This window comes from Leptinotarsa decemlineata, unplaced genomic scaffold (assembly GCF_025532065.1).
Source record: "Leptinotarsa decemlineata unplaced genomic scaffold, Ldec_3_MD MMD2_tig00000882_RagTag_RagTag, whole genome shotgun sequence".
Classification (NCBI taxonomy): Eukaryota; Metazoa; Arthropoda; class Insecta; order Coleoptera; family Chrysomelidae; genus Leptinotarsa; species Leptinotarsa decemlineata.
In genome coordinates, this window is record NW_027412556.1 from 513996 (window position 1) to 535134 (window position 21139).

The 21139-nt window shown below is 33.3% G+C and overlaps 1 protein-coding gene across 2 annotated transcripts; it reads right to left on the reverse strand.

Annotated features, from left to right (window-relative positions):
• Positions 1-242: 242 nt before the first annotated feature.
• On the reverse strand, positions 243-18738 carry gcm (glial cells missing). 2 transcript variants are annotated; one of them, XM_074174727.1, is made up of 6 exons: positions 17489-18738; positions 12415-12619; positions 7593-7927; positions 3893-4143; positions 2000-2099; positions 243-1273 (listed from the first exon to the last, which is right to left on the reverse strand). In XM_074174727.1, exons 3-6 carry the CDS (start codon positions 7903-7905, stop codon positions 384-386), a joined length of 1554 nt encoding a protein of 517 aa, XP_074030828.1. In that variant the 5' UTR covers positions 7906-7927; positions 12415-12619; positions 17489-18738; the 3' UTR covers positions 243-383. The 2 variants fall into 2 exon arrangements, with proteins under 2 accessions (XP_074030828.1, XP_074030827.1); XM_074174726.1 differs by lacking the exon at positions 12415-12619.
• Positions 18739-21139: the final 2401 nt, after the last annotated feature.

The window sequence follows — 21139 nt, forward strand, 5'->3', positions numbered from 1 at the left end:
CTGCCCCCCCCCTTTTATTTTTTGAATGGGTCAACTCAAAAATGGTCAATTCTCGTCTCAGCAAGTCAGTGGTCGCTGAGACTTCGAAATACAATCTTTATCGTTGCAGTCAATGCACATACTGGACGGAACTTTTGTACTACAAGTTTTATTCGACCAGGGTCTACCGTAGGTCGGATTTTGGTCTCTTCAATCATATCTAAAATGTTCACACAACTCTCCGATGAAATAAACACCAAGAATATAATATCACAACTATATATTTTATACACAGTATATACAACAACAAGAAGAAATCTAGTCGACTCTCAAAAAGAGACAGTGAAGATCATAGAAAGCATTTAATGTGAACAAGGCACTGAAATATGGAACAAAAGTTAAATTCACTGGTGAGACATCACATCAAAAGTGTCATGACTGTAGCTATGCAGATTGCTGATAGAGGGCACGCAAGAGCTCTGGATTCTGAAGTCAAGGTCGTTGAACATGGCGCTTTCCGCCATTTTGTTGTTATCGTACACGTTGAGAAAGTGGCTGTACTCGCTGTACTGCCCTAGGTCGATGTATTCGTCTTGGTTGGACTTGGTATACGCCTTTGAAGCGTGGTAAGGCTCGAAAACCTGGAAGCCTTTATCTTCTCCAGAGTAAGTAGGCTTACTTTCAGTCAGGTCGTAGCCGGAGGGTCTGTAACTGCTCTCCAAGGAACTTGGTTGAGGATAATACTGAGTTTTTGGTAAAGAGAAGGGATTGTCGTCCAACTTGGATTCTAAGTACAGATTTTGGTCCAACTGGGGCACGTTGTTGTTTAGTAAGACTTGACTGGTGTCTGGACTTTGACTGAGATTGAACCTACTGTTGCTATTGCTGCTGTTGTTGCTGTCGTCATTCAGCATGCTCGTTAAAGTAGGATGCCAGTAGTCTTCAGTTTTGAACTCTTTGTGGATTGTTCCACTTCCTAGATCCAGCAGCGTCGGGGGACTTCTCGCGACTTCGCTGTTCTGAGCTAGACTGGCGTAGTCGTGTTTCACAGGTTGTTCCATTTGAAAGATTTCCTCAGGCTGAAAGAGATCTGTAGATATACTGTTGAAGTCATACTGCTGGTTGAGTGTCGCCAGGTCGGTTTGGTAGTGCTGCTGATGAGTAGTTTCTGGGTTCCAGTAGGTTTCTGGCAGTTGTGGGTATGTTGAAGGAGACGTGGGAAACTGGTTGAGGGTCGTCAACAGTGGTTGCTGGTAATTGCAGATGCATTCGAATGGTGGACAGGAACAGTAACCTGAAACAAATAATCCATTAGTGATATGACTCCTCTTCGTTTTCACATTTTCGTAAAATGTTCTGCATTTGAATTTGATTCAGGTTCATCTAAATCCTCATCGTATAGAACTTCAATCAGCTTGTTTCAAGCAGCAGTTTCATAGAAATATATTTCTACGAATTTGAATGACACACTCTTGAGTTTTATCTCCTAATAATGTATTTTGACGGAAATTGACGAAGTACTCTTTATTTTATGTTGATTTTGAAAAGGTAAGTGATTTCGGGGACGTTGCGAATGCAGCAAACTGAAAATCAGTTTTTTCATATTTTTCCAAAAGTTGCAAAAAATAATAATAGGGGGATATTCTCGGTTTCATCTTTTGAATAAACTTTTGTTTGTTGATATTTTTTCAAATAATTCGTATTTAATGACTATGGATGGTGTGTTAAATGAAAACTATCCAGAAAAAAATTGAAGTGGATTGTAAATTAGGCAGAGACTTTACCTTTCAGAATTGATTGATATAGCTTTGTTTTTTGTGTTTAATATACAGTTCAAGTAGCAAATTGTTTCTCATTATTGATAAAACAAAAAAGGATACTCGAAATGTGGTTCGTAATAGTTTTCTAGCGATTCATTAATGTGATCCACAAGGTTTTATGCATAAAACGCCAATGTAGTTTAGTCATCAACATAAAAAAAAATTATAAACAATAAAAAATATGCAGAGCTATTCCTTACCTTTTTCTGCCTCTGACATTAGTGTAGGGGTATTGATACTTCTAGAAACTTGGTTGGTAATTTCTCTGCATTGCCGTTTTGGTTCTCGTAAAGACATCAACTGAAACAACAAGAAAATTTCGTTATTATTTTTTTCTTCGTCATTGACCAATGGGTTGATGGAAAATATTTTACAGATTAGTGATCTATGAATTTGAAAGTAATTTTGGAGTAACTGATAGAGTACGTTTTAGAAATACTCTAGTAATTTCAAAGTTTTCAAACCATTATGCAAGGAAGGGTTGCAAACTCAATTATTTGGATTCCTTGGAAATTCACAAGCACAAACATTGCGGGCGCAACCTGTTAAATGATCAAATCGATTTAGTTTACTCACCGGTTTTCAAATTAGCACATCCTCATTGTAAACTGTAAATTCAGGTACTCAATCAAGTCAAGTACCTCTATTAGCACCTACAGGGGTGGTATACAAAGGCTAATGTAATGTTAGTTACAAATAAAATTGGTAAAAAACATAGAAAAATTCAATTCTCTCTTCTTCATTGAAATTTTGGTTTATTGGCATTGTTTCAGATGAAAAAAACATATCCCAGTTACTCATATCCCATAAATATCTATGACTGATAAATAAATTCAGTTTCTTGATATTGTTTCCCTTGAGAAAAAAATCTCTTTGTTATCGAAGCCCACAAATCGCAAAATTCCCATCCTTCTCAACAACCTCAGGAAATACAAAGGAGAACAGCTAGTTTGTCAATGTTACATTTCCCGTAGGCATCAAAGTGTAACTGACAAATTACCATTTCGAAAACATTCTCCTTCTCTGTAATTAAATATGTGTGGTCGATTTATCAGCGGTTGTGTTCGTTTTGAAGGTATTGATGATTGGAGATGGTCAATCGGTTATTCCAACAAACCAGTTATTATTAGATAGATATGGTTATTTTCCGATTCCGATTCGGAATATATTAAGTCCTCATGAGTTATGAAAGTCCAAGAAATTATCGGCGTTGAAAGGAGGTGATTTATTGAGAAGATACGAATTCGTGTTCATACGAATTGCTATGTTATTACTGAAGTTACGAAATGTGATGCATATTTTTTGACAGCAGTAATTTAAGTAGGTACACGAAACGTTATCTGAGAAAATGTCATTTTAGAATTATTCGGTAGAATTAGTTACAAAAACTATAGGAATGAGAACAACAAACTAGTTTGATAAACATAGTAAACATCAGAAATCAGAGTTTTTATCGACTTTTTCTGAGAGAAACAAAAACTGTTACGGAGAAATTTATGCAGATGTAAAAACGGCAAACTTTTCAGTTCATCTCGGGAAGTTACAAGAAAAACTTAAGATATTTTCCACAAAGAAAAATGTTTTTTCCATCAGTAACTTGTCGTATTTGATAATTCAGAGCTGAGAAATTATAATAGAGGATTATGAAGTTCAACTCAGCAGCTTGAAGGATAAAACAAAAGTATCGCTAGAGAATGAGACAAACTGAAAAGATAAATAAAAATTATAACTGAAAATGAAGAGAAAGCTAATTAATTTATTCATTTTTACTGGTATACAGAATTACGTAAATACGTGATATTTAAAGGGGCAAAACTTTTGAAATAACCTTATTACGTCAATTTTTCTATCCTTGTCTTTCAAAAAGCCTGAGACAACTAGTAGTATATCATTTACGTTTCAGTGTGTCATTGTTTTTGTCAGTCTTTTTTCTTTATAATCCATTCATTCACATTTCAGTCATTGATCAACATCCATCAAAGATTTTGTTGCTGTTCTGTTGCTGTTGCTGATATACAAAATCTTTCCTGTTCAACTACTAAGTAACATGAGAAAAATACACGAAATGTATAGAATACACAAACTTTATTTACCTTATTCCCTAGAGCAGCCTCTTTTGCTAATAGAACAGCCAGACCTCTGACTCTTCTACCACTGCCCAAGGTTCTCCTTGCTTCAGAAGTACTTTTGGCTTCAGGTCTAGGATGGTCATGCACTCCTTTGGCTTGAAAAAATATTGCGTGTTCAGTGTGCCTCCAGAAGTGAGTGACAGGGTAGCCACAATGTCCTCTGCAGGGTAAGATTTCCAAGCGACCTGTGCACTGTCTGTTTGGACATGGTTTACCTGTAAAAAAAACAACGGATTACAACCGAGTCATTTCGTTATTGCTTTTATTCAATGTTATTCAAACTCATTTTGTGGTACACTCTGATTGGAATGGTAGAAAACAAGACACAAATATTTGCAATTATTGCTCATTCATTTTGTATTAGATAGGCCTAAGGTGAGTGGATTTATTCGATCCTGTAATCCACGAGCCTGTAATTGTAATAATGACTATATAATTATAGACCAATTAGTCTTCTCAGTATTTTTTCAAAAATTTTGAAAGACTAATGTACAATAGACTAATGAATTTTTTAATAAGTCATAAAATTTTATCTGATTCTCAACATGGATTTCGCATGGGCAGGTCAACTGAATCTGCTACTACCCTTTTTGTTGATTTCATATCTAGGAATATGGACAATAGGAAGCACGTGGCAGGAATTTTCTTTGACTTTTCTAAAGCTTTCGACTGTATTGATAAAGTGTTTATGGCTTCCAAACTGTATGGCATTAGAGGAAATATTCTCGAGTGGATCATTTCACTCCTATCAAATAGACAATTCCTATCAATAGATAGTGTTGAGTCAGAAAGATATTCAGTTGATGTTGGAGTAGTGCAAGGTTCAATTCTGGGACCATTGCTTTTTTTACTATTTCTCAATGACCTCCCAATTAATGTCGATAGGCGCTTTTATCTAATCAATTTTGCTGATGACACAACATTTGGTATAGCTGAGTCATCTATGGAGGATATGATTTTATCGGTTGAACTCTGTATTAGTGAAATGACAAGATATTTTCATTCCAATAAACTGATGCTAAATGCACAGAAAACAGAAATTATATATTTCAATAAGAACAATTTGATCGATAGTGAAGTCCTTCAGACACATAACTCCACTACACGTTATGGGGAAGTGCAACAGAAATAAATAGGATATTTGTTACACAAAAACGAATTGTTAGAATAATGTTCAACATGAAGCCACGTGATTCTTGCAGGGAAATTTTTAAGAGTAAAAAGATTATGACAGTTTGCTGCATTTATATTTATGAAAGTTGCTTACACATTAAAAAGCATGAAAATGAGCTAATTAAAAACAATTACCACCATCAATATTGCACTAGACATGCTTCAAATTTAATAACAATGACTCACAGAACATCCGCATTTGAAAAATCGCCAACTAATGCTGGGGTAAAAATATATAATAAACTCCCTAATCTAGTGAAGGCCTGTAATACTATCGAATTAAAAAAATCACTGAAAGATTTCTTATTGGCTAAATCTTATTATACTTTACAAGAATATTTCGCTGATTGAGTTTTTTGTGGTTATCTGTGTGTAAATAATCTTATTCTTTTATATTTTAATTTTACATTTTTACACTTGTATATTTCTACGTTTTTACATTTTTATTTATACATATATGTATATATATCTGTATTTTACGGTCCTATGTTTATATGTATTGAATGTATATTTACATGTTTGTTTGTTTACATATTTATAAGTATAAGTTGACATGTTCGATACCATGTAGTTGGTCCATGAATGAATACATTTCTTTCTTTCTTTCTTATAGTGAGCACCATATATGTAACGGATAAATTCATTTTGTACGTTATTAGCCATTTTCAAGAAAAACCTGAAACACGTCGAATTATGTATTCGAAAAGATACTCTATGACATGAAAAATCCCCCTTCCTTCACCCCTCTCAACGTGACAGCCACCCAATTTTTTTAAATGCAAAAGGGGGTTAAGTGATACCTCATTTTAAAGGGTATTCAATTTTCTGTACAGCTATATCTTAATTTCAAATTTCGTGCATGCGTCATAATGAAACAAAAAATTGTATTGAAGTGTTGAAAGGTATCACGTAGGTGTTCCATTGAATCCGTCCGCTGTACAATATGCCATGCAGCTTCAATTTTTTTGTTTGCTTTTACCAACCGTTGTTCTAGCAATGTTTCATTTGATTGAACGTTTATACTACCAGGATGTGAGGACAAAACTAGAACCCAGAAGAATGTAAGTGAAATGTTCAATAATAAATATTCTGATTATCACATTTCTCAATCTACTGTTAGTAGAATAGAAACGAAATTTCGTGAATTTGGGACTGTCAAAGATTTTTCAAAACCAGACAGGTGTATTGACTGACGATGGAAAGAAATTGGATATTTTGGTAGACATCGAGGAGAATCCACACAAACCTACCCGAAAACTTGCCGCCGATTACAACATAAGTCAAAGTTCGATATGGCGTGTTTTTATAAAGTACAATTGGTATATATTCAGCGAAGACGATCCAGATCACAGAACTGAGTTTTGAGAAATAATGGAAGCCAGGTATCGGCGGGATCTTTCGTTTAAGAAAAATATATTGTTTCCCGACGAGTAAACTTTTTTTTTTAATGGAACCGTCAATAGACAGAACTGTCGATATTGGAGCCGAGAAAATCCCCATTGGATGATGGAGGCCCACACTAAATATCCGAGAAAAGTAAATGTTTGGGCAGGGATTATGAATAATCGCATAACTGGACAATATTTTTTTAACGAAACATTAACCAGTGAACGTTACTTGGAGTTGTTGACTAATTTTTCAGTTCCAACGCTGAAAAGACTTTTTCCAGATATTGATAATCCGAATTAAATAGATAGGAGTATCTGGTATCAGCAAGTTGGTGCTCCACCACATTTTGCAGCTGAAATTCGTGCATATCTGAATGAAGTTTTTCCTAACAGAGATGGATTGGTAGACGAGGTGCCATAGAGTGGCCAGCCTATTCTCCCGACATGACACCGCTTGAGTCCTTTTTGTGAGGTTACCGAAAATCCAAAGTATACGTCTATATACCAAACAATATTGAAAGTTTGCAAATCAGAATCAGAGAAGAAATAGAACGTATCACTCCCGAAACCATTCATAATGTTGTTGATAGCTTTCAGCAACGCCTTTATTATTGTCAAGAAACAAATGGCTGTCAGTTTGAACATTTGCTCTGAATACTTCCATTAGTTGCACATTGATTGCAACCGCTTTAATAAATGATTTAGATTCAATTGTTTTTTTTGACGCATGCATGAAATAAAAAAAAAAGATATGGCTGTACAGAAAATTAAATACCGTTCAAAATGAGGTATCACTTGACCCCCTTTTGCATTTAAAAAATTTGGGGGGTGGCTGTCATGTTGAGGGGGGTGAAGGAGGAGGGATTTTTTTATGTCCCAGAATGTATTTTCGAATACATAATTCGACGTGTTTTAGGGTTTTTCTTGAAAATGGCTAATAACGTAGAAAATGAATTTATCCGTTACATACGGTGCTCACTGTATGTGATAAATTTCATTTGTTATTCAATATATGCATTTTGTGGCTTCAAAACTATCACTTCTATTATTTCTCCCAGTTGATATTATCAATTATCATTTATCTAGTGCCTTGCCTGTAATACCTTGCTGCTTTTTCCTGGCCTTATCGCAGATGGCTGGCCTGAGGTGGACGGTATCCCCGTTCGACAGGGTGCACCTCAGGGAGCATACCAGGACCCCGAGACAGCTCTTCTTCAGTATATGGACGTTGTGGTTGTTGGTGTTCCTCATGGCCCACCCCGAAGAGTGTCTTTTGGCTTCTTCGCTGTCCGCTCTGTAGACTAGCCTGCAATGACCATCAGCCCATTCTGAGAAAGGGTCGTACTCGTTGATTCGGGGGATGGAACTGTCATTGATGTCCCAATCGGTGGCGTTGGAGTAGGCCCGGCAAGTCATGCCAGGAGATGAGGGGGCGTGCCTGGAAAATAGAAGAAAATAGCTGTTGAACCAATTTTGATTCCTCATAAAGAAATAAATCAGTAAAGGCATTGAAGATTCTGGATCATTGCAATCACCGCCTGTGTGGTAGACAAAACACAAGCACAACAGGAAAATCCGATTAACAGTGGATTTGAATCGCTGGAGATTGAATCCAATACGGCAAAATGAAAGATGGCGTACCACAAGGTTCAATACTGGGACCAATACTTTTTTTGTTATACATAAAAGAATCAACATCTATCGATATAGAAGGAAAATTCACCTTATTCGCCGATAGTGCCACAATATAATGGCGCAATAAAACTGTATGCAATCGTCACGAGAGTATAAGCTCAGATAGAAAAAAAACTGGTGCGACTCCAATCTGCTGTCAGTTAATGTTTCCAAGACAAAATTAATATCATTTCGCTGCTTTATTGGCAGCATATCATCAACAACAAAGGACGCAGACAAGATGATTGAAAACAGACCTCGTTCCAAATTTTTGGGGATTTACAGAAAACTCAAATTAGCCGATCACATTGTAACCTTCAGTAAAAAGCTAGCTTCAGGATGTTTTGTGGTGAGAATAACTCGTAAGAAACTTGGTTTGTCTGCCGCTAAATCGGCTTATTTCTCACTTATTACTTCTCATTTAGGGTATGGAATTTTTTTTGGGGGAGTATGTTACAAAACTCAATTACAGACTGTTTATTCTAAATGAGAGTTATAAGATTCATATGCATTATAATGATCAAATTTTGGAAATCAATATTAGATTTTTTATGTAGTAAACCCTATTATAGTTAAGGAGAGTTTTGTGAGGACAGTTCACTCTATAATCTATTTTATCATCCAAATTTTTAATATTTAAACAAAGAATAGAATATACTGCGTTTTAAAACTTTTCTGGTATTGTTTCTTTAATGTATAATATATGTTCAGTATTCGTATATGTCTATATTCATTTGAATTTGAACTATTTCAATATGATTTGTACATTATACGTATGTATATATAGTTTTGGATGATGCAACTATTTTTTCCTTTATTTTCAGTATTTTACTATTAATATAAGTTACAAAAAGGATTCTCTCTCTCTCTCTCTCTCTCCATAACTTTTATTTCATTATCTGCGAGCACTTTCGACAGCTGGTCATGCTGTCATCCTCTAGGCACTATTCTATCTCTATTCTATCTATCTATTCTATCACTATTCTATCTCTATATAGTTGTATGGTGACTGAAGAAAATTTGCAGCTTTGTCAATAAGACCTGCATTCTCTGAACAATAAAGCATGTCATTATTATTATAATCATTATTATAACTGGGGTCAGTTGAACAAGCTGGTTATTCCAGTTTGTGAATCTGGAAATACCTCACTGAAAAGAAGTATTTTAGGAAGGAGATGGTTTTTCATGAAAGATACCGAACATTTCAAAGTGAAAAACTGAAGATATTCTCAGGGATACACTAAATTATATCCTGAATCATTCATTGAATAGAACTGGATTTTAATATGGATTGAATCCATATTAAAAAACTAATCAATACAGTTTATTGTTTGATTTCCACTATAATGGTTTCACCGCTAGACACGTGTTTCGCTATACAATCGCTTCTTCAAGCATAAACTAAGAGTTACTTCTAAATTACACCATTATAACCATTATATAACCTAGTACCTAATCGTCTACCTAAATAATACATCTACCTGAAAAAATATAACTGAAAAAGTCAGGTATCAATACATTTTTCGAAAGTCTACCTGGAAATATACCTAACTATTTTTACCTGCGAATGAACAGATTCAATAACGGCGAATTATTCAATTCAGATGTTGAGAGTTTTTTCCATACTGTCCAACAGGTTAAGTTTCAAACCCCTGAGGGTTTTTATTCATGGTTGAACTCATGTCCCTCTAAGATTAAATGACTGGCATACGTGGAATTTATTTTTCCATTCTGAAAACTATATTTGTGTTCCTTTATGCGGGTTTGAACGTTCTTCCAGTTTGACCTATATAAAACATCGGACAAGACCCACACGATTATTTATACACTCCTGATTTTTCTGAAACTGAACTTTCATCTTTGTTATTTTTAATGTGCATGCCCAAGTTGTTGTTGGTTTTGAAAGCAGTAATTACACCTTTGCTGTGCAGAAAATCTGAAATATTTGTAGTGGCTTGGCCTAAGTAGGTTAAGGTTCTATAACTTTTATCCTCTTCGAATTCGAATTGGGTAAACTTCTTTCAAAGCTTGACCGTATAACTTTTTTGATAATAAAGAATGTATCAGACCACTATCATAATCATTGTTGACGGCTATTTGCTTTATTAAATTCAGTTCCTTATTGAAATTCGCTTATGACAAGGGTACATTTATCAGTCTGTGGATAATACTGCTGAAAGCTGCTACCTTATGCTGATATGGGTGAGTGGACGAATTATGAAAGATAATATCCGTATGTGTCGGTTTACGATAAATTGAAAAATCATGTTTGTTGTTAACTTTTGTTATTGTCAAGTCCAAAAAATATATAGATTCGTCCTGTTCCATCTCCACTGTGAATGTTATAGAATGGTGGAGAGAATTGATGAACTTCAAAAAGCGGCATGAAACATTGTTTCAAGAAATTTTAAAAAATTACGTGAAATTCTTACGTATAACTCCTTTCGAAGTAGTCTTTAGACTAATCGGATTTCAACAGAATTTGTTGTAACGAGAAAAAATGAAATTGCCGACAAGGAAATGATCGAACAGTCAATGCTGCAGGTTTTTTTCTTTCATTTTGTGTATTTTAGAACACTCCATCTCTAGAAGCTTTCTTTTCCTGGCTGGCCGCGATATCCGATTCAATCACATCGTTGGCATCGGCAAGGAATTTGTTTATCGTGGATCTAGAGGCAGCGCGAGAAGTGAATAACGCTTTTATCTCGATGTCCCACTAGCGCCGATGGAGTCTATCTCGTATATCCAGTTCTGCGGCCTACTGCTGGATTATTTACGATACCGAGATCAGATATCATATAATTAATCGAACAAGATAATTGCCGGGCCAGTGACAACACTGAATTACGATTGTTTAATAACTGGTGTCCCTAGGGCAGTACACTCGTCTATTGTGAGCATTGTCGGGCTAGAAAAGGATTTTACGTGGGGAAAAACTAAAATGATCAGATAAATAACGTAAAGGATTTCTTCATGATTTCATTTTCACAGATGAATATCTAATGCGACAATGAGGATTCAGTACATATGAGAACTGAACAGCAAATAAAGAATATGAATTGCAGGGTGATGCAATCACTTTTAGTTTCGGATAAAACTCTGGAAAATCATATAGCATCACCTCAACAAAGTAGCTTCACTGTTTTCTATGGAGAGTCAGTTCAACGGCACATTCCTGTCATTGTTTTATTGATGGTCTATTATTATTTTGAGTATAATAGTGATCTGAATCAGGACTTTAGTCGGAATGGAGAAATTCCTCGGCGAAAATACAAAGACGATGATTCATATCTTCGTCAACATCTTCATGCTTCATAATTCTACTATAAGGATGCAAAGTGCATCAAACTTTTATTTTAATTCCAGATCAAAACCTTTGGAGCCAGGTGCACCACATTTCTCTCAAAAAACTAGGTATTACCGATCATAGAGGGAGATTCTAAGAAAATCAAACCACGAAAACACGTTCGATGACTGGCATGGCGTCTAAACTTTGTTTCCACAGGAAGTGAACTTTCTATCATACTGGAGATGTTCAAAATTTATTCTATGACGAAAATGAAGAGGCAAACTCAATCTAAAAAGTGTCTAACTCTCTCACATATATTATTGGAATTTTTTGCCATTTACAACTGTTTTTGATATTTTTCTAGAATTCATAAGCGGAGGGAGATTAAAAAATTCCTGATTCCCACTCAGCTAGATGGAATATCCACGTAGAAACACTTCAGATGAAGATTCAGATGAAAAAATTCTTTGTTGGAAGTTTGTCAACTTTTGAAGTGACTTTTAATGGTCTGTCACACGTATACGGTTTTTAGCATAAATATAACTTTCTGTACGCTGCTGTTGCTACTTTATTGTAACAATACGCAATGATTCAAAATCAGTCTATGTCACTTGCGACACGTTTTGAAGTTTTCCTCTTGTCTGGTACATTCTCTGCCTTCTCAAAAAATGTCCTGTTATTCACTCTAATCCACCGATATTTCTCTTCAAATCTGCAATGTTTTCTTAATAATATTAGCTCTTACTATTCGTTGAATACCCCGAGAGCAGAGATGGAAGAGAAGAGGGGGAACCATGTGAGAATCTGTAGAAGGAGACGTCTATAAAGTTCTGGGATGATTGAAATAAGCTTCAAAATGCTTATTCAATGAGATAGTAACCCCTCCATATATGATGGTATACGATAATGACGTTTGGATAGCAATATAAACATTCTCACAGCAGATTCAATTTTAAACTCACCAACATTCCAAAAGAAAGAGTTTCAAACCTTTTTCTTCTCAATGTAACACGTCATAGTCGTAATAGAACTCGTACCCCTTCATCACATTCTGAATGTGGAAAGTGTCTTCACATTCAAGATGGTCTTTTATTCTCTGGGAAAAGGTTCGTCCTGTTTCGCCAATGTTGTTTTAGGCAAGAACCACAAGTCTCATATCCTCATGACCTATCGAACAATTAATTTTTTGATGAATTTGCCTTTTTTGTTCTGTAAGCTATGTTCAAGTCTTTCGTTTTCGAAAAATGAGCCATATCATTAGTGAGTACACCAAAATATGACAGTGTCCTATAATACCTACTAACTTTTCTTGAAATTGTGCGTTGTAGTTATTAATCAAACTGGATAAAATTACAATTGAAATACTAATAACTTGAAGGCATAAAAGCGTTAACCTACCAAACAAAATTGTGAGGAGGTTAGGACTTAGTATTTCTCTTTGTCGCATTGAAATTCAAGGACGCCTATGTGTATAATGATTTTTAATAACTCACACTGAGAATGTTTCGCTCTCCATTGTTTCGAAAGCTTCATTTCAGATTCAAAGAAGCATTACGTGTGGGTTAGTTGAACTTTTTGAAATTATATAATTCTCTCAAGGATTTCAAAAACCCAAATTCAAAACAAGAAAGTAATATAATCTATAAAAGCGATTAGAACTTTATTATGTGGATGTAACTCGCTAGAAATGAACGAAACAACAACATAAATGGAGCCAGATTCTCCAACTTCATAGTTTCGTTCAATAAATACAAAATCAAAAAAAGAAAGGGCAATCCGGAGTCGAATCTCATCTCCGATAGTTTTTGTTTCATTGTTTCTCTTTCAATTCAGGAAATGCACGAAATAACAGAAATAGAAAATATTTTTGAAAGATTTTTCTAAGTTAGTTTTTTTCATGAAATTCAACGGTATTGTTATGTTTCAGGATATCCTTCAAAAATAAATATTGTTTTGAAATATTTTTGTTATGAGTCATGGAAAAAGTATAGTATTCGACTCCCAAAAATACCACTTATTCGCTCTCAAACTTCATTAACTCAATGGAAATATCATTATTATTGAATATATTTCTTAGATGACTGTCCTATCTAGACTGAATTCAGATGATTCTGTTGCAAAAATGTTCACACGTATTTGGATTGAAAATAAAAAATAAAACTAGGAAGTGCAAACAAATCTTGTGATCTAATTTCAATTCAATTCAATTCTTTATTTATCCATTCGAGCAAATACAGCTATAGGACAAGTCAAAAAACATATAGATATAAAACAAAGTAAGTGAGTGAAATGAAATAAATTATGTACATGCATAACAAGGATTGCAGACAAAATTCAATTAACATAGGATAGTGAAATAATACATGTTTACAGGATGTTCTTCAAAAAACTAATTCATGATAATCTTCTAGGGAGTAGGGACACAGATCAATTAGTATCTTTCTCACTCCAATAAGAAATTTCCGGTTTGAAAAGAATCTATATCTTTGTGTAGTCCATTATAGAGTCTTAAGTCAAGTACAGTAGGTGAATTTAAGCTAATATTTACGCGTCTGAAGGGAACGCAATATTTGCCTTTCTGTCTAGTATCATAATTGTGTAGTTCATCTACACGCGTATGGTCGTCACGAGCTTTTTGATATTCTTCAAAAGTTCTAAAATGAAAATACCACTAACTGTTAAAATCCTCATGTTTTTGAAAAGGTCACGACAACTATGGTTAAATGAGACTCTAGCAATACATCTAATAATGCGCATCATAACCACAGGAGGGCTTATTTTTAATTTAATATTTTTTAACATTGAGAACATCTATCTCAGAAACATATTGAACAAACATTCTCTCTGTTTGAAAATTATTTTGTGGATATTCAATTCGATGATTTAGGTGTTGTATATTTCCTATTGTTTCCTTTGGTATGTTTACAAAATAATTATTGAATATGTTTGATAAAATTGATGGTTCTTCAATAATTTCATTATGCAATTTTATTGTGACGTGTTTTTGGTTTTTTTCCATTGAGCTCATTTATAATCTGCCAAGTAGACTTACTTTTGTTTGATGAATTTTGAATTTTATTGATGTAATATTGACTTTTCGTACTTGAGAAGAGGTTTTTATCTTGTTTTTTGGCAAATTTATACTCAAGATCGAGTGTTGGAAATTGTTTTCTTACGTAATGTAATTGTTTTAAATCTTCAGATGATTATTTTATTTCATTGTTACCCATTCATTTCCAATGGTTTTTTTATTTTTTTGTTTTTAATGGGACACGTGGCTTCAAAGTTGTAAATCAATGTGTCAAGAAAGGCGTTACATTTTGAATCAATATTGTTTACCAAGTAAACCTCTTCCCAGTTTTCCTTCTTTAATAATGATTGATGAATAATAGTCGAAGTTCTTGAGAAGATCTAGAAAATCTTCAAAATGAATAATCAAATAAAAAGAACAAAATACTAACAAGGATAATTTGAATTTCGAACAGGCGGAATATTCATTGTAAAATTTGGCGAATGCACCAAAACGGTGGAAGTTTATAAAACATTGTAGCCATTTGTTTATAATATCAGACCTTCTCTCTCCATATGAAATAAATTTTGTTGAGATTTTGTGAACAGTTGATCAGACATTCAATTGAATGAGTGATGCTTTCGAATTATGTGAAAATATTCTGATATTGAGGTATATTAAAAAAATGAATACTTCGCAATGAAAATCTGAAATTTCTCCCAGCTTTTCTAGATATTAGGATTTGCTAATTGCCAATTGCCTATATTTTCATTGAAGTGGTTTTTTCATAAGGAATAGAAGCTTGCACCAACAAAGAATTAAACATTCTCAAAGAATTCACACACAAATTTTTATAATAAAAAAAAATTGATTGGTGGTTTTTTCTAGTTGAAGAAAGAGAGTAGTGGAATCCGTTCACTGAATAATTATTACATTTTTTTTCATGTTCATAGAAACATGAAAATACGTTTTGATAACATCAATAATTATTTTAAAATTATAAAATTGAATTGAATTGAATTTTTTAATAAAAATCATCGAATCTAATCATCTAATCATTCTGATTCTGTGGAATCAGATATTAGTTGTTGAAAAACAAAGAAAAACTATGTTTTTGGTTGGTGGATTTATTTTATCTACAAGTAAATCCGATGCATTAAAAATGGTGGTTACATACAGCTCCTTCGCCATTTATTGAATTTGGCGTATACACCATTTTACATAAATCGCGAGAGAAAAATGGGTCTGATGAAAATCGTTCTTAAAAATGAATATTCCCATACGTCAAAATCAAAATATTAAACTACCAGATTCATTGTGCGAACAAAATACAAATTCATCATCAACAATTTCTTATAATCTCCATTACCAGTAGGTACATCCGTTACTAATTCCATAAATTGAATCTAATTTCCACATCATTGAGCTTACATTGTATCATGAGAGTGCTCAAAGGGTGGTAAAATACATCCTCGAAACACCCCTAACAACCGACAGTGTTTCTCATAAAATCGTAATGAGGAGGGTAGGCTCTACACTGTATTTTAGGAGATATCAATAGGCAGTTAGACAAGCAGCGTTTACTGGATTGTACTGGGGTTCTACAATAGCATTAGACAAGTTTCGTGGGCTAGTTTTGGCGAATGTTTGTTAGTATATCAGTGTATACAGTAGTATATCAGTATACAGTGTTTCTCATATAAACGTAATTAGGAGGGTGGGCTCTACACTGTATTTTAGTCGGAGATATCAATAGGCAGTTAGACAAGCAGCGTTTACTGGATTGTACTGAGGTTCTACAATAGCATTAGACAAGTTTCGTGGGCTAGTTTAGGTGAATGTTTGTTAGTATATTGTCTCAAGTATATAAAGACTTCTCAACTATTTTGAAATATTCTCATTATGTTGAAGGATTGGTTGAAACTTTAAGGAATGATTGTAACGTTGAAAAACATTTATAAATGATTCGAAAATTAATCTACGTGGTAGGAAATCATAATGAAGAAACGAGAATTGAAATTAAATGTATAGGTTTGAAAATTTCCTTAAAGGACGAAACTGCAGTAAGGTTAGTTACAAATAAAAGTGGTAAAAAACAGAAAGTTTCAATTCTCTTTTCCTCAATCAAAATATATTTTTTGCATCAAAAATATGTGACAATAGCAGTTTACTTACAGTTGCAGTGCAGGATTTTGAAAAAACGATAGAAAATTTATAACGAAAAAGAAAAACTTTCATGGTTTGCTAATTTTTGAATGTCAATTCTTATATTGGAAGCTTAACAGTGTTTTTTTTGAGAAGAAAAATAATAAACAGAGGAAAAATTCATGATTTATTATGATGTATTAATTAGGAGACACATTTCCATCAATTTGTTGGTTCATTGTACATTGGTATAAAATTTTTAAAATTTTTACAAGCAGCTGAACACTGAAAGTTTCTGAAATGTTTTGCGAGTTTTTCATTCAATATTTTTGGTGGTAAAAACTGAAAAATCAATGAATAAAAAATGTATTGCATGGGATAGAGTTGAGCACATTTTGATTAGTCTTCGACCCAAAACTTTCTCACTTTAGATTAAAACTATAGTTTTCAAACTCATTAAATAAATGAGATATTATATCCAACAATGAAATATTGAACATTTGTTATTGATATACCTATACCTAGAACATATAGAACATTACATTTAAGATTCAATTCCATTCCAAATGATTTAAAATAAACTCTAATTTTTTTTTATGGGTTTCCAATTAGTAATAGTTGAAGTAGCAACTAAATAAATTGAAATAAATGCAGTGCTGGTTATTTTATTGGGTTTTTGAATCATTTCTATTCTATTAAAACTTGCTTTTTCTATTTAATAAAAAATTGAAGAAATATAAAAATTTGAGTTATTGAAAATTAATTTCCTAAAACAGAATACATTCACCAGAAAGAATATTTGAAATTACTTTTTATAAAATATACATGTATTTTGATATTTCAGAGTGATAAACGTAATAATAATAAGTATCTATACTTACAATATCACCATATCTTCTTGCTCACAAATGTTGTTAGTCCAAAATTCACAGTAAAACCGAACAAAAGTAGTTACACAAACTTCCACCGGTCTCCTGAAACTACAAACAACTATAACTTCTCGCAACGCTGAAAGGACTCGAAGGACGATCGCAACCGATCATTAGAAGCTGGCAAGGATAACTGAACTCGCTGAAACACGCAGGATGCGCTGTGATAGACAGCCACACCCTCTTCTCCTTCTTCCAGACTTCTAACAGTCTATCTGCCAATGGTATGTCGTTATGTAGCTGGGCCCCACCCATCGCTTCCGGTATCTCACACCTGATGCCACTTAGTGGGTTCATTGGCTGAAATTGGTCGGAAAGAAAGTTTTCAGGAAAGGTAGGTTGTGAAATTGGGATGGGGCTTTTATATCGCTTTCAGATTGGGAGAGTTCGATGGCTGTGTTTGCGTTTCAGGATTATCAACGGTGCGAAAGTAGGTTAGGCGATTGATTGTTGTGGAGCTTTGGATAACGAGTGATAGGTTAGGATGTTTGCCAATGTTTTAAGAGTGTTTTTCAGGAAACCATTCTAGCTCAACGACTCGGATGATAATTATGTTAATTTCCTTGTGGTTGAATTGTTTAGTCTGACTAGTTTTCCAAATGACTTTCAATGCTATCACAGGAAAATTGAATCGGGTAGTAACATTTTTCCTTCAGTTGAAAGTTTCATTCCTTTTCTAAACTGCTTTCCTATTCATTGCCATTTCCCCTGAGCTATGAAACCTGAAATTGGAAACGAAGATTCACTTCCAGAAATAGAAACATCAGGTTGATGAGATTAGGTATTAATTTTTCACTACGTCTTTAATGTTTTAAGGTTTTGTTGAAGAAATTTCATATTTCAATCAAAAATAAGGTTTCTAAATGCTTCCATAATATGTTTCGATCATTAGAAATCCAATTTATAATTTTATTCTTCAGATGTTTGAGAAAATTTCAATTTCTAAGCTCATAACATTTCAAATACTTAAAATACCACATCTATTTATTGAAAGTAATTTTGTTGTTGAGGAGATCACAGTTCTCAATAGATCTTCCTGGTATTATCAGCTCCTACAATCAGAAAAAAAAAAAAATTGTAATGGAAAATGTCTTAGATAAGGAAAATAAATCATAGTAGAATGCTCAAGAAGAAATATGTATAGATTTTCATGAAATTATTCAGCATTTTCCTTTCTCGAATATAATTAACGTGAGGGTTTATCAATTCATGTAACTTGTTTGTTTGTATGTATTATATGTTTTGCTGACTTCCTCTTGTTTTTTTTTAATAAAAAGGACCTTCTGAATGATATGAACATGGATTTCAAGAGATTATTCCATCTAAACGGAACTGAAACCTTCAGCTCTGCAAAAATCATGGAAAACCCAGCATAGATAAAATGAAAATCTTGTGGAACACTACCGGAGTTTTGTCTCTGAGGAAAGTCTTCAAAAATTAGTTTTATGATTTCATTCTATATTACATATGATACTTTGAAGCTGAATAGTAATCGAAAGTTATTTTTTGTGAAGGAAAATCAGTTTTAATGGACTTTCTTTCGGCATTTTCAACTTTCACAGCGTGAAATATATGAAAAAAATTAAAGGAAACTTTATACATGCCTAAAAAGGGCAAACTTCTGAGTTGACTCCGTTAAATTACTGCGTGAATTCACAAAAAAATGTTCTTTTTGTCAGTACTTTGTCATATTCAATAATTTTGCCTATCAAAAAATGAGGTAATACTTTTTTAACGTTTCGGATGCTGAAATCTATAACTGATATAATATTTTGAACTGTAAAATTTTTGAGCCATTTTCAACCTCTATATGTCGATCTACATTGTTCATGATACATCAAAAAAATCATATTTTTCAAACCTTTGTCTCAACAATGCGTCCTGGTTGGACACAGATGTATTTATCTGATTTTTTTGGGAGGTCGTTTAAGACAAGTCGATACAAAAAATGCTGGACAAAGAATGAATTAATTTATAACGAATTGAATAATAATCAATTTTCAATATTGGAATTCATTCTGCTTGTAGATATTCTGAATTCCAATTGTTCTTTTTGAAATGTTTCTTAGGTACAGCTTGAGGAAAACATACTAAATTACTCATTGCTTTCAGTTTCTCACTAACACATACATTCTATGAGATTTTATCATTATTGAGACGTAATATTTTACGACCACAGCAAGTTATAAGTAGAGAAATATCACTAATGAAATCTTAATTACTTTTCAACAGTAGGTAATTTCCTTTACTCTATTTATTAACTTCTTACCTAAAGGAATATGAATGAAATATGCTCAATATAAATACTCCTACACTCCTACTGATTCTCAGTTCTTTGGTTTTCCTTAGAAATGGAAGCTAATTAAAACAGTTTATTATATGATTTTCACTATAAAGGGTTTTACAAAAACCGCCACATGTGTTTTGTTGTACAACAGCTTCCTCGAGTGTAAAATGGAAGAAAATAATCAATTTGAAAATAAGTAACTCTATACATGTGTAGATCATGCAAAGAAGTAACTTTCAGACACAAACTGAAAGAAAGTTCTCCTGAAACAGCTACTTTCATATAAACATTGAATTACACGAAAGAAAAAAATTCTTTCGAAACAAATACTTCTATATGAACACTGAATTATACAGAAGATACTTTTCCTTGCTCAGTTTGTATTTCAAACATTCGTTGTGGAATAAAAATCAGATATCATTCACATGAGTTCTACTTTAAATGAATGATAACAAATTGAACTTACATGGAACACTGTCATCCTCACTGGTATACATCGATGTTTCGCCGTAAGACACTTGCCCTAATGCTCTTCAGTACCAAATTGGATAACATGAATTTTTCACTTTTTAACGTCTTTGAATATTCATAACAAAGTGGAAAATGAAAATTTTTCAATTTTTCCAACAAAAATCTTCTTTGAAGGTTTTCAAAAAATACTTCAAGAAGTGAAAAAGTTTTGAGGCTTTCAGTTTAAAAATTATCAGGGTTTTAATGTGAATTTAAAACCTGTAAAAATTAATTGATTAACTGAAGTATATCTAATAAAATAATCATGGGAAAATTTTTTTTCCATGGATTTTCGTCCATTCAAGTGTTTAGAAGCTATGTGAATTTGTTTTTTCTTAATAGTGATATTTAATGAGTTAATGGGACGCGCATCGCCCACTTTTAGCGCTATTTTTGCCTCTGAATTAAAACGATAAATATTGGTGATAGATTTTCGGCAAGAAGGACTTTTTTTCAGGAAATTTCCTCCTCTTTAAGGATCTATTTTCAAATTTCGGTTATCTTCAATCATTTTCGAGATATTAATAAAAAACAAAACCCCCTTTTTTCACTAAATTATTTATAACTTTTGCAGTTTTCTCAAGCCCTTATTGAAATTTTTCAAAAAGATACTAAAATCCATTCCGAATAAAACGAGCACTGGATCATAATTTCCGGTGTCCTTGGCCAGAAGTTCCATAAAAAGGATATTGTGACCCAGACTAAGTTGATTAACTGAACGTACGGAGAATCGTTGAGAGGTTGAGAGTCCAATGTTTGCAATAAAGGATTTCAACAGAATATTGGAATTGTATAAATCTTTCCGA

Coding starts and splice junctions, on each gene's coding strand:
- gcm (XM_074174726.1), bottom strand. Junction 4,144..7,592: donor GGCCAGGAAAAAGCAGCAAG/GTATTACAGGCA, acceptor TTTTTTTTACAG/GTAAACCATGTCCAAACAGA. Junction 2,100..3,892: donor AGGCTGCTCTAGGGAATAAG/GTAAATAAAGTT, acceptor TTGTTGTTTCAG/TTGATGTCTTTACGAGAACC.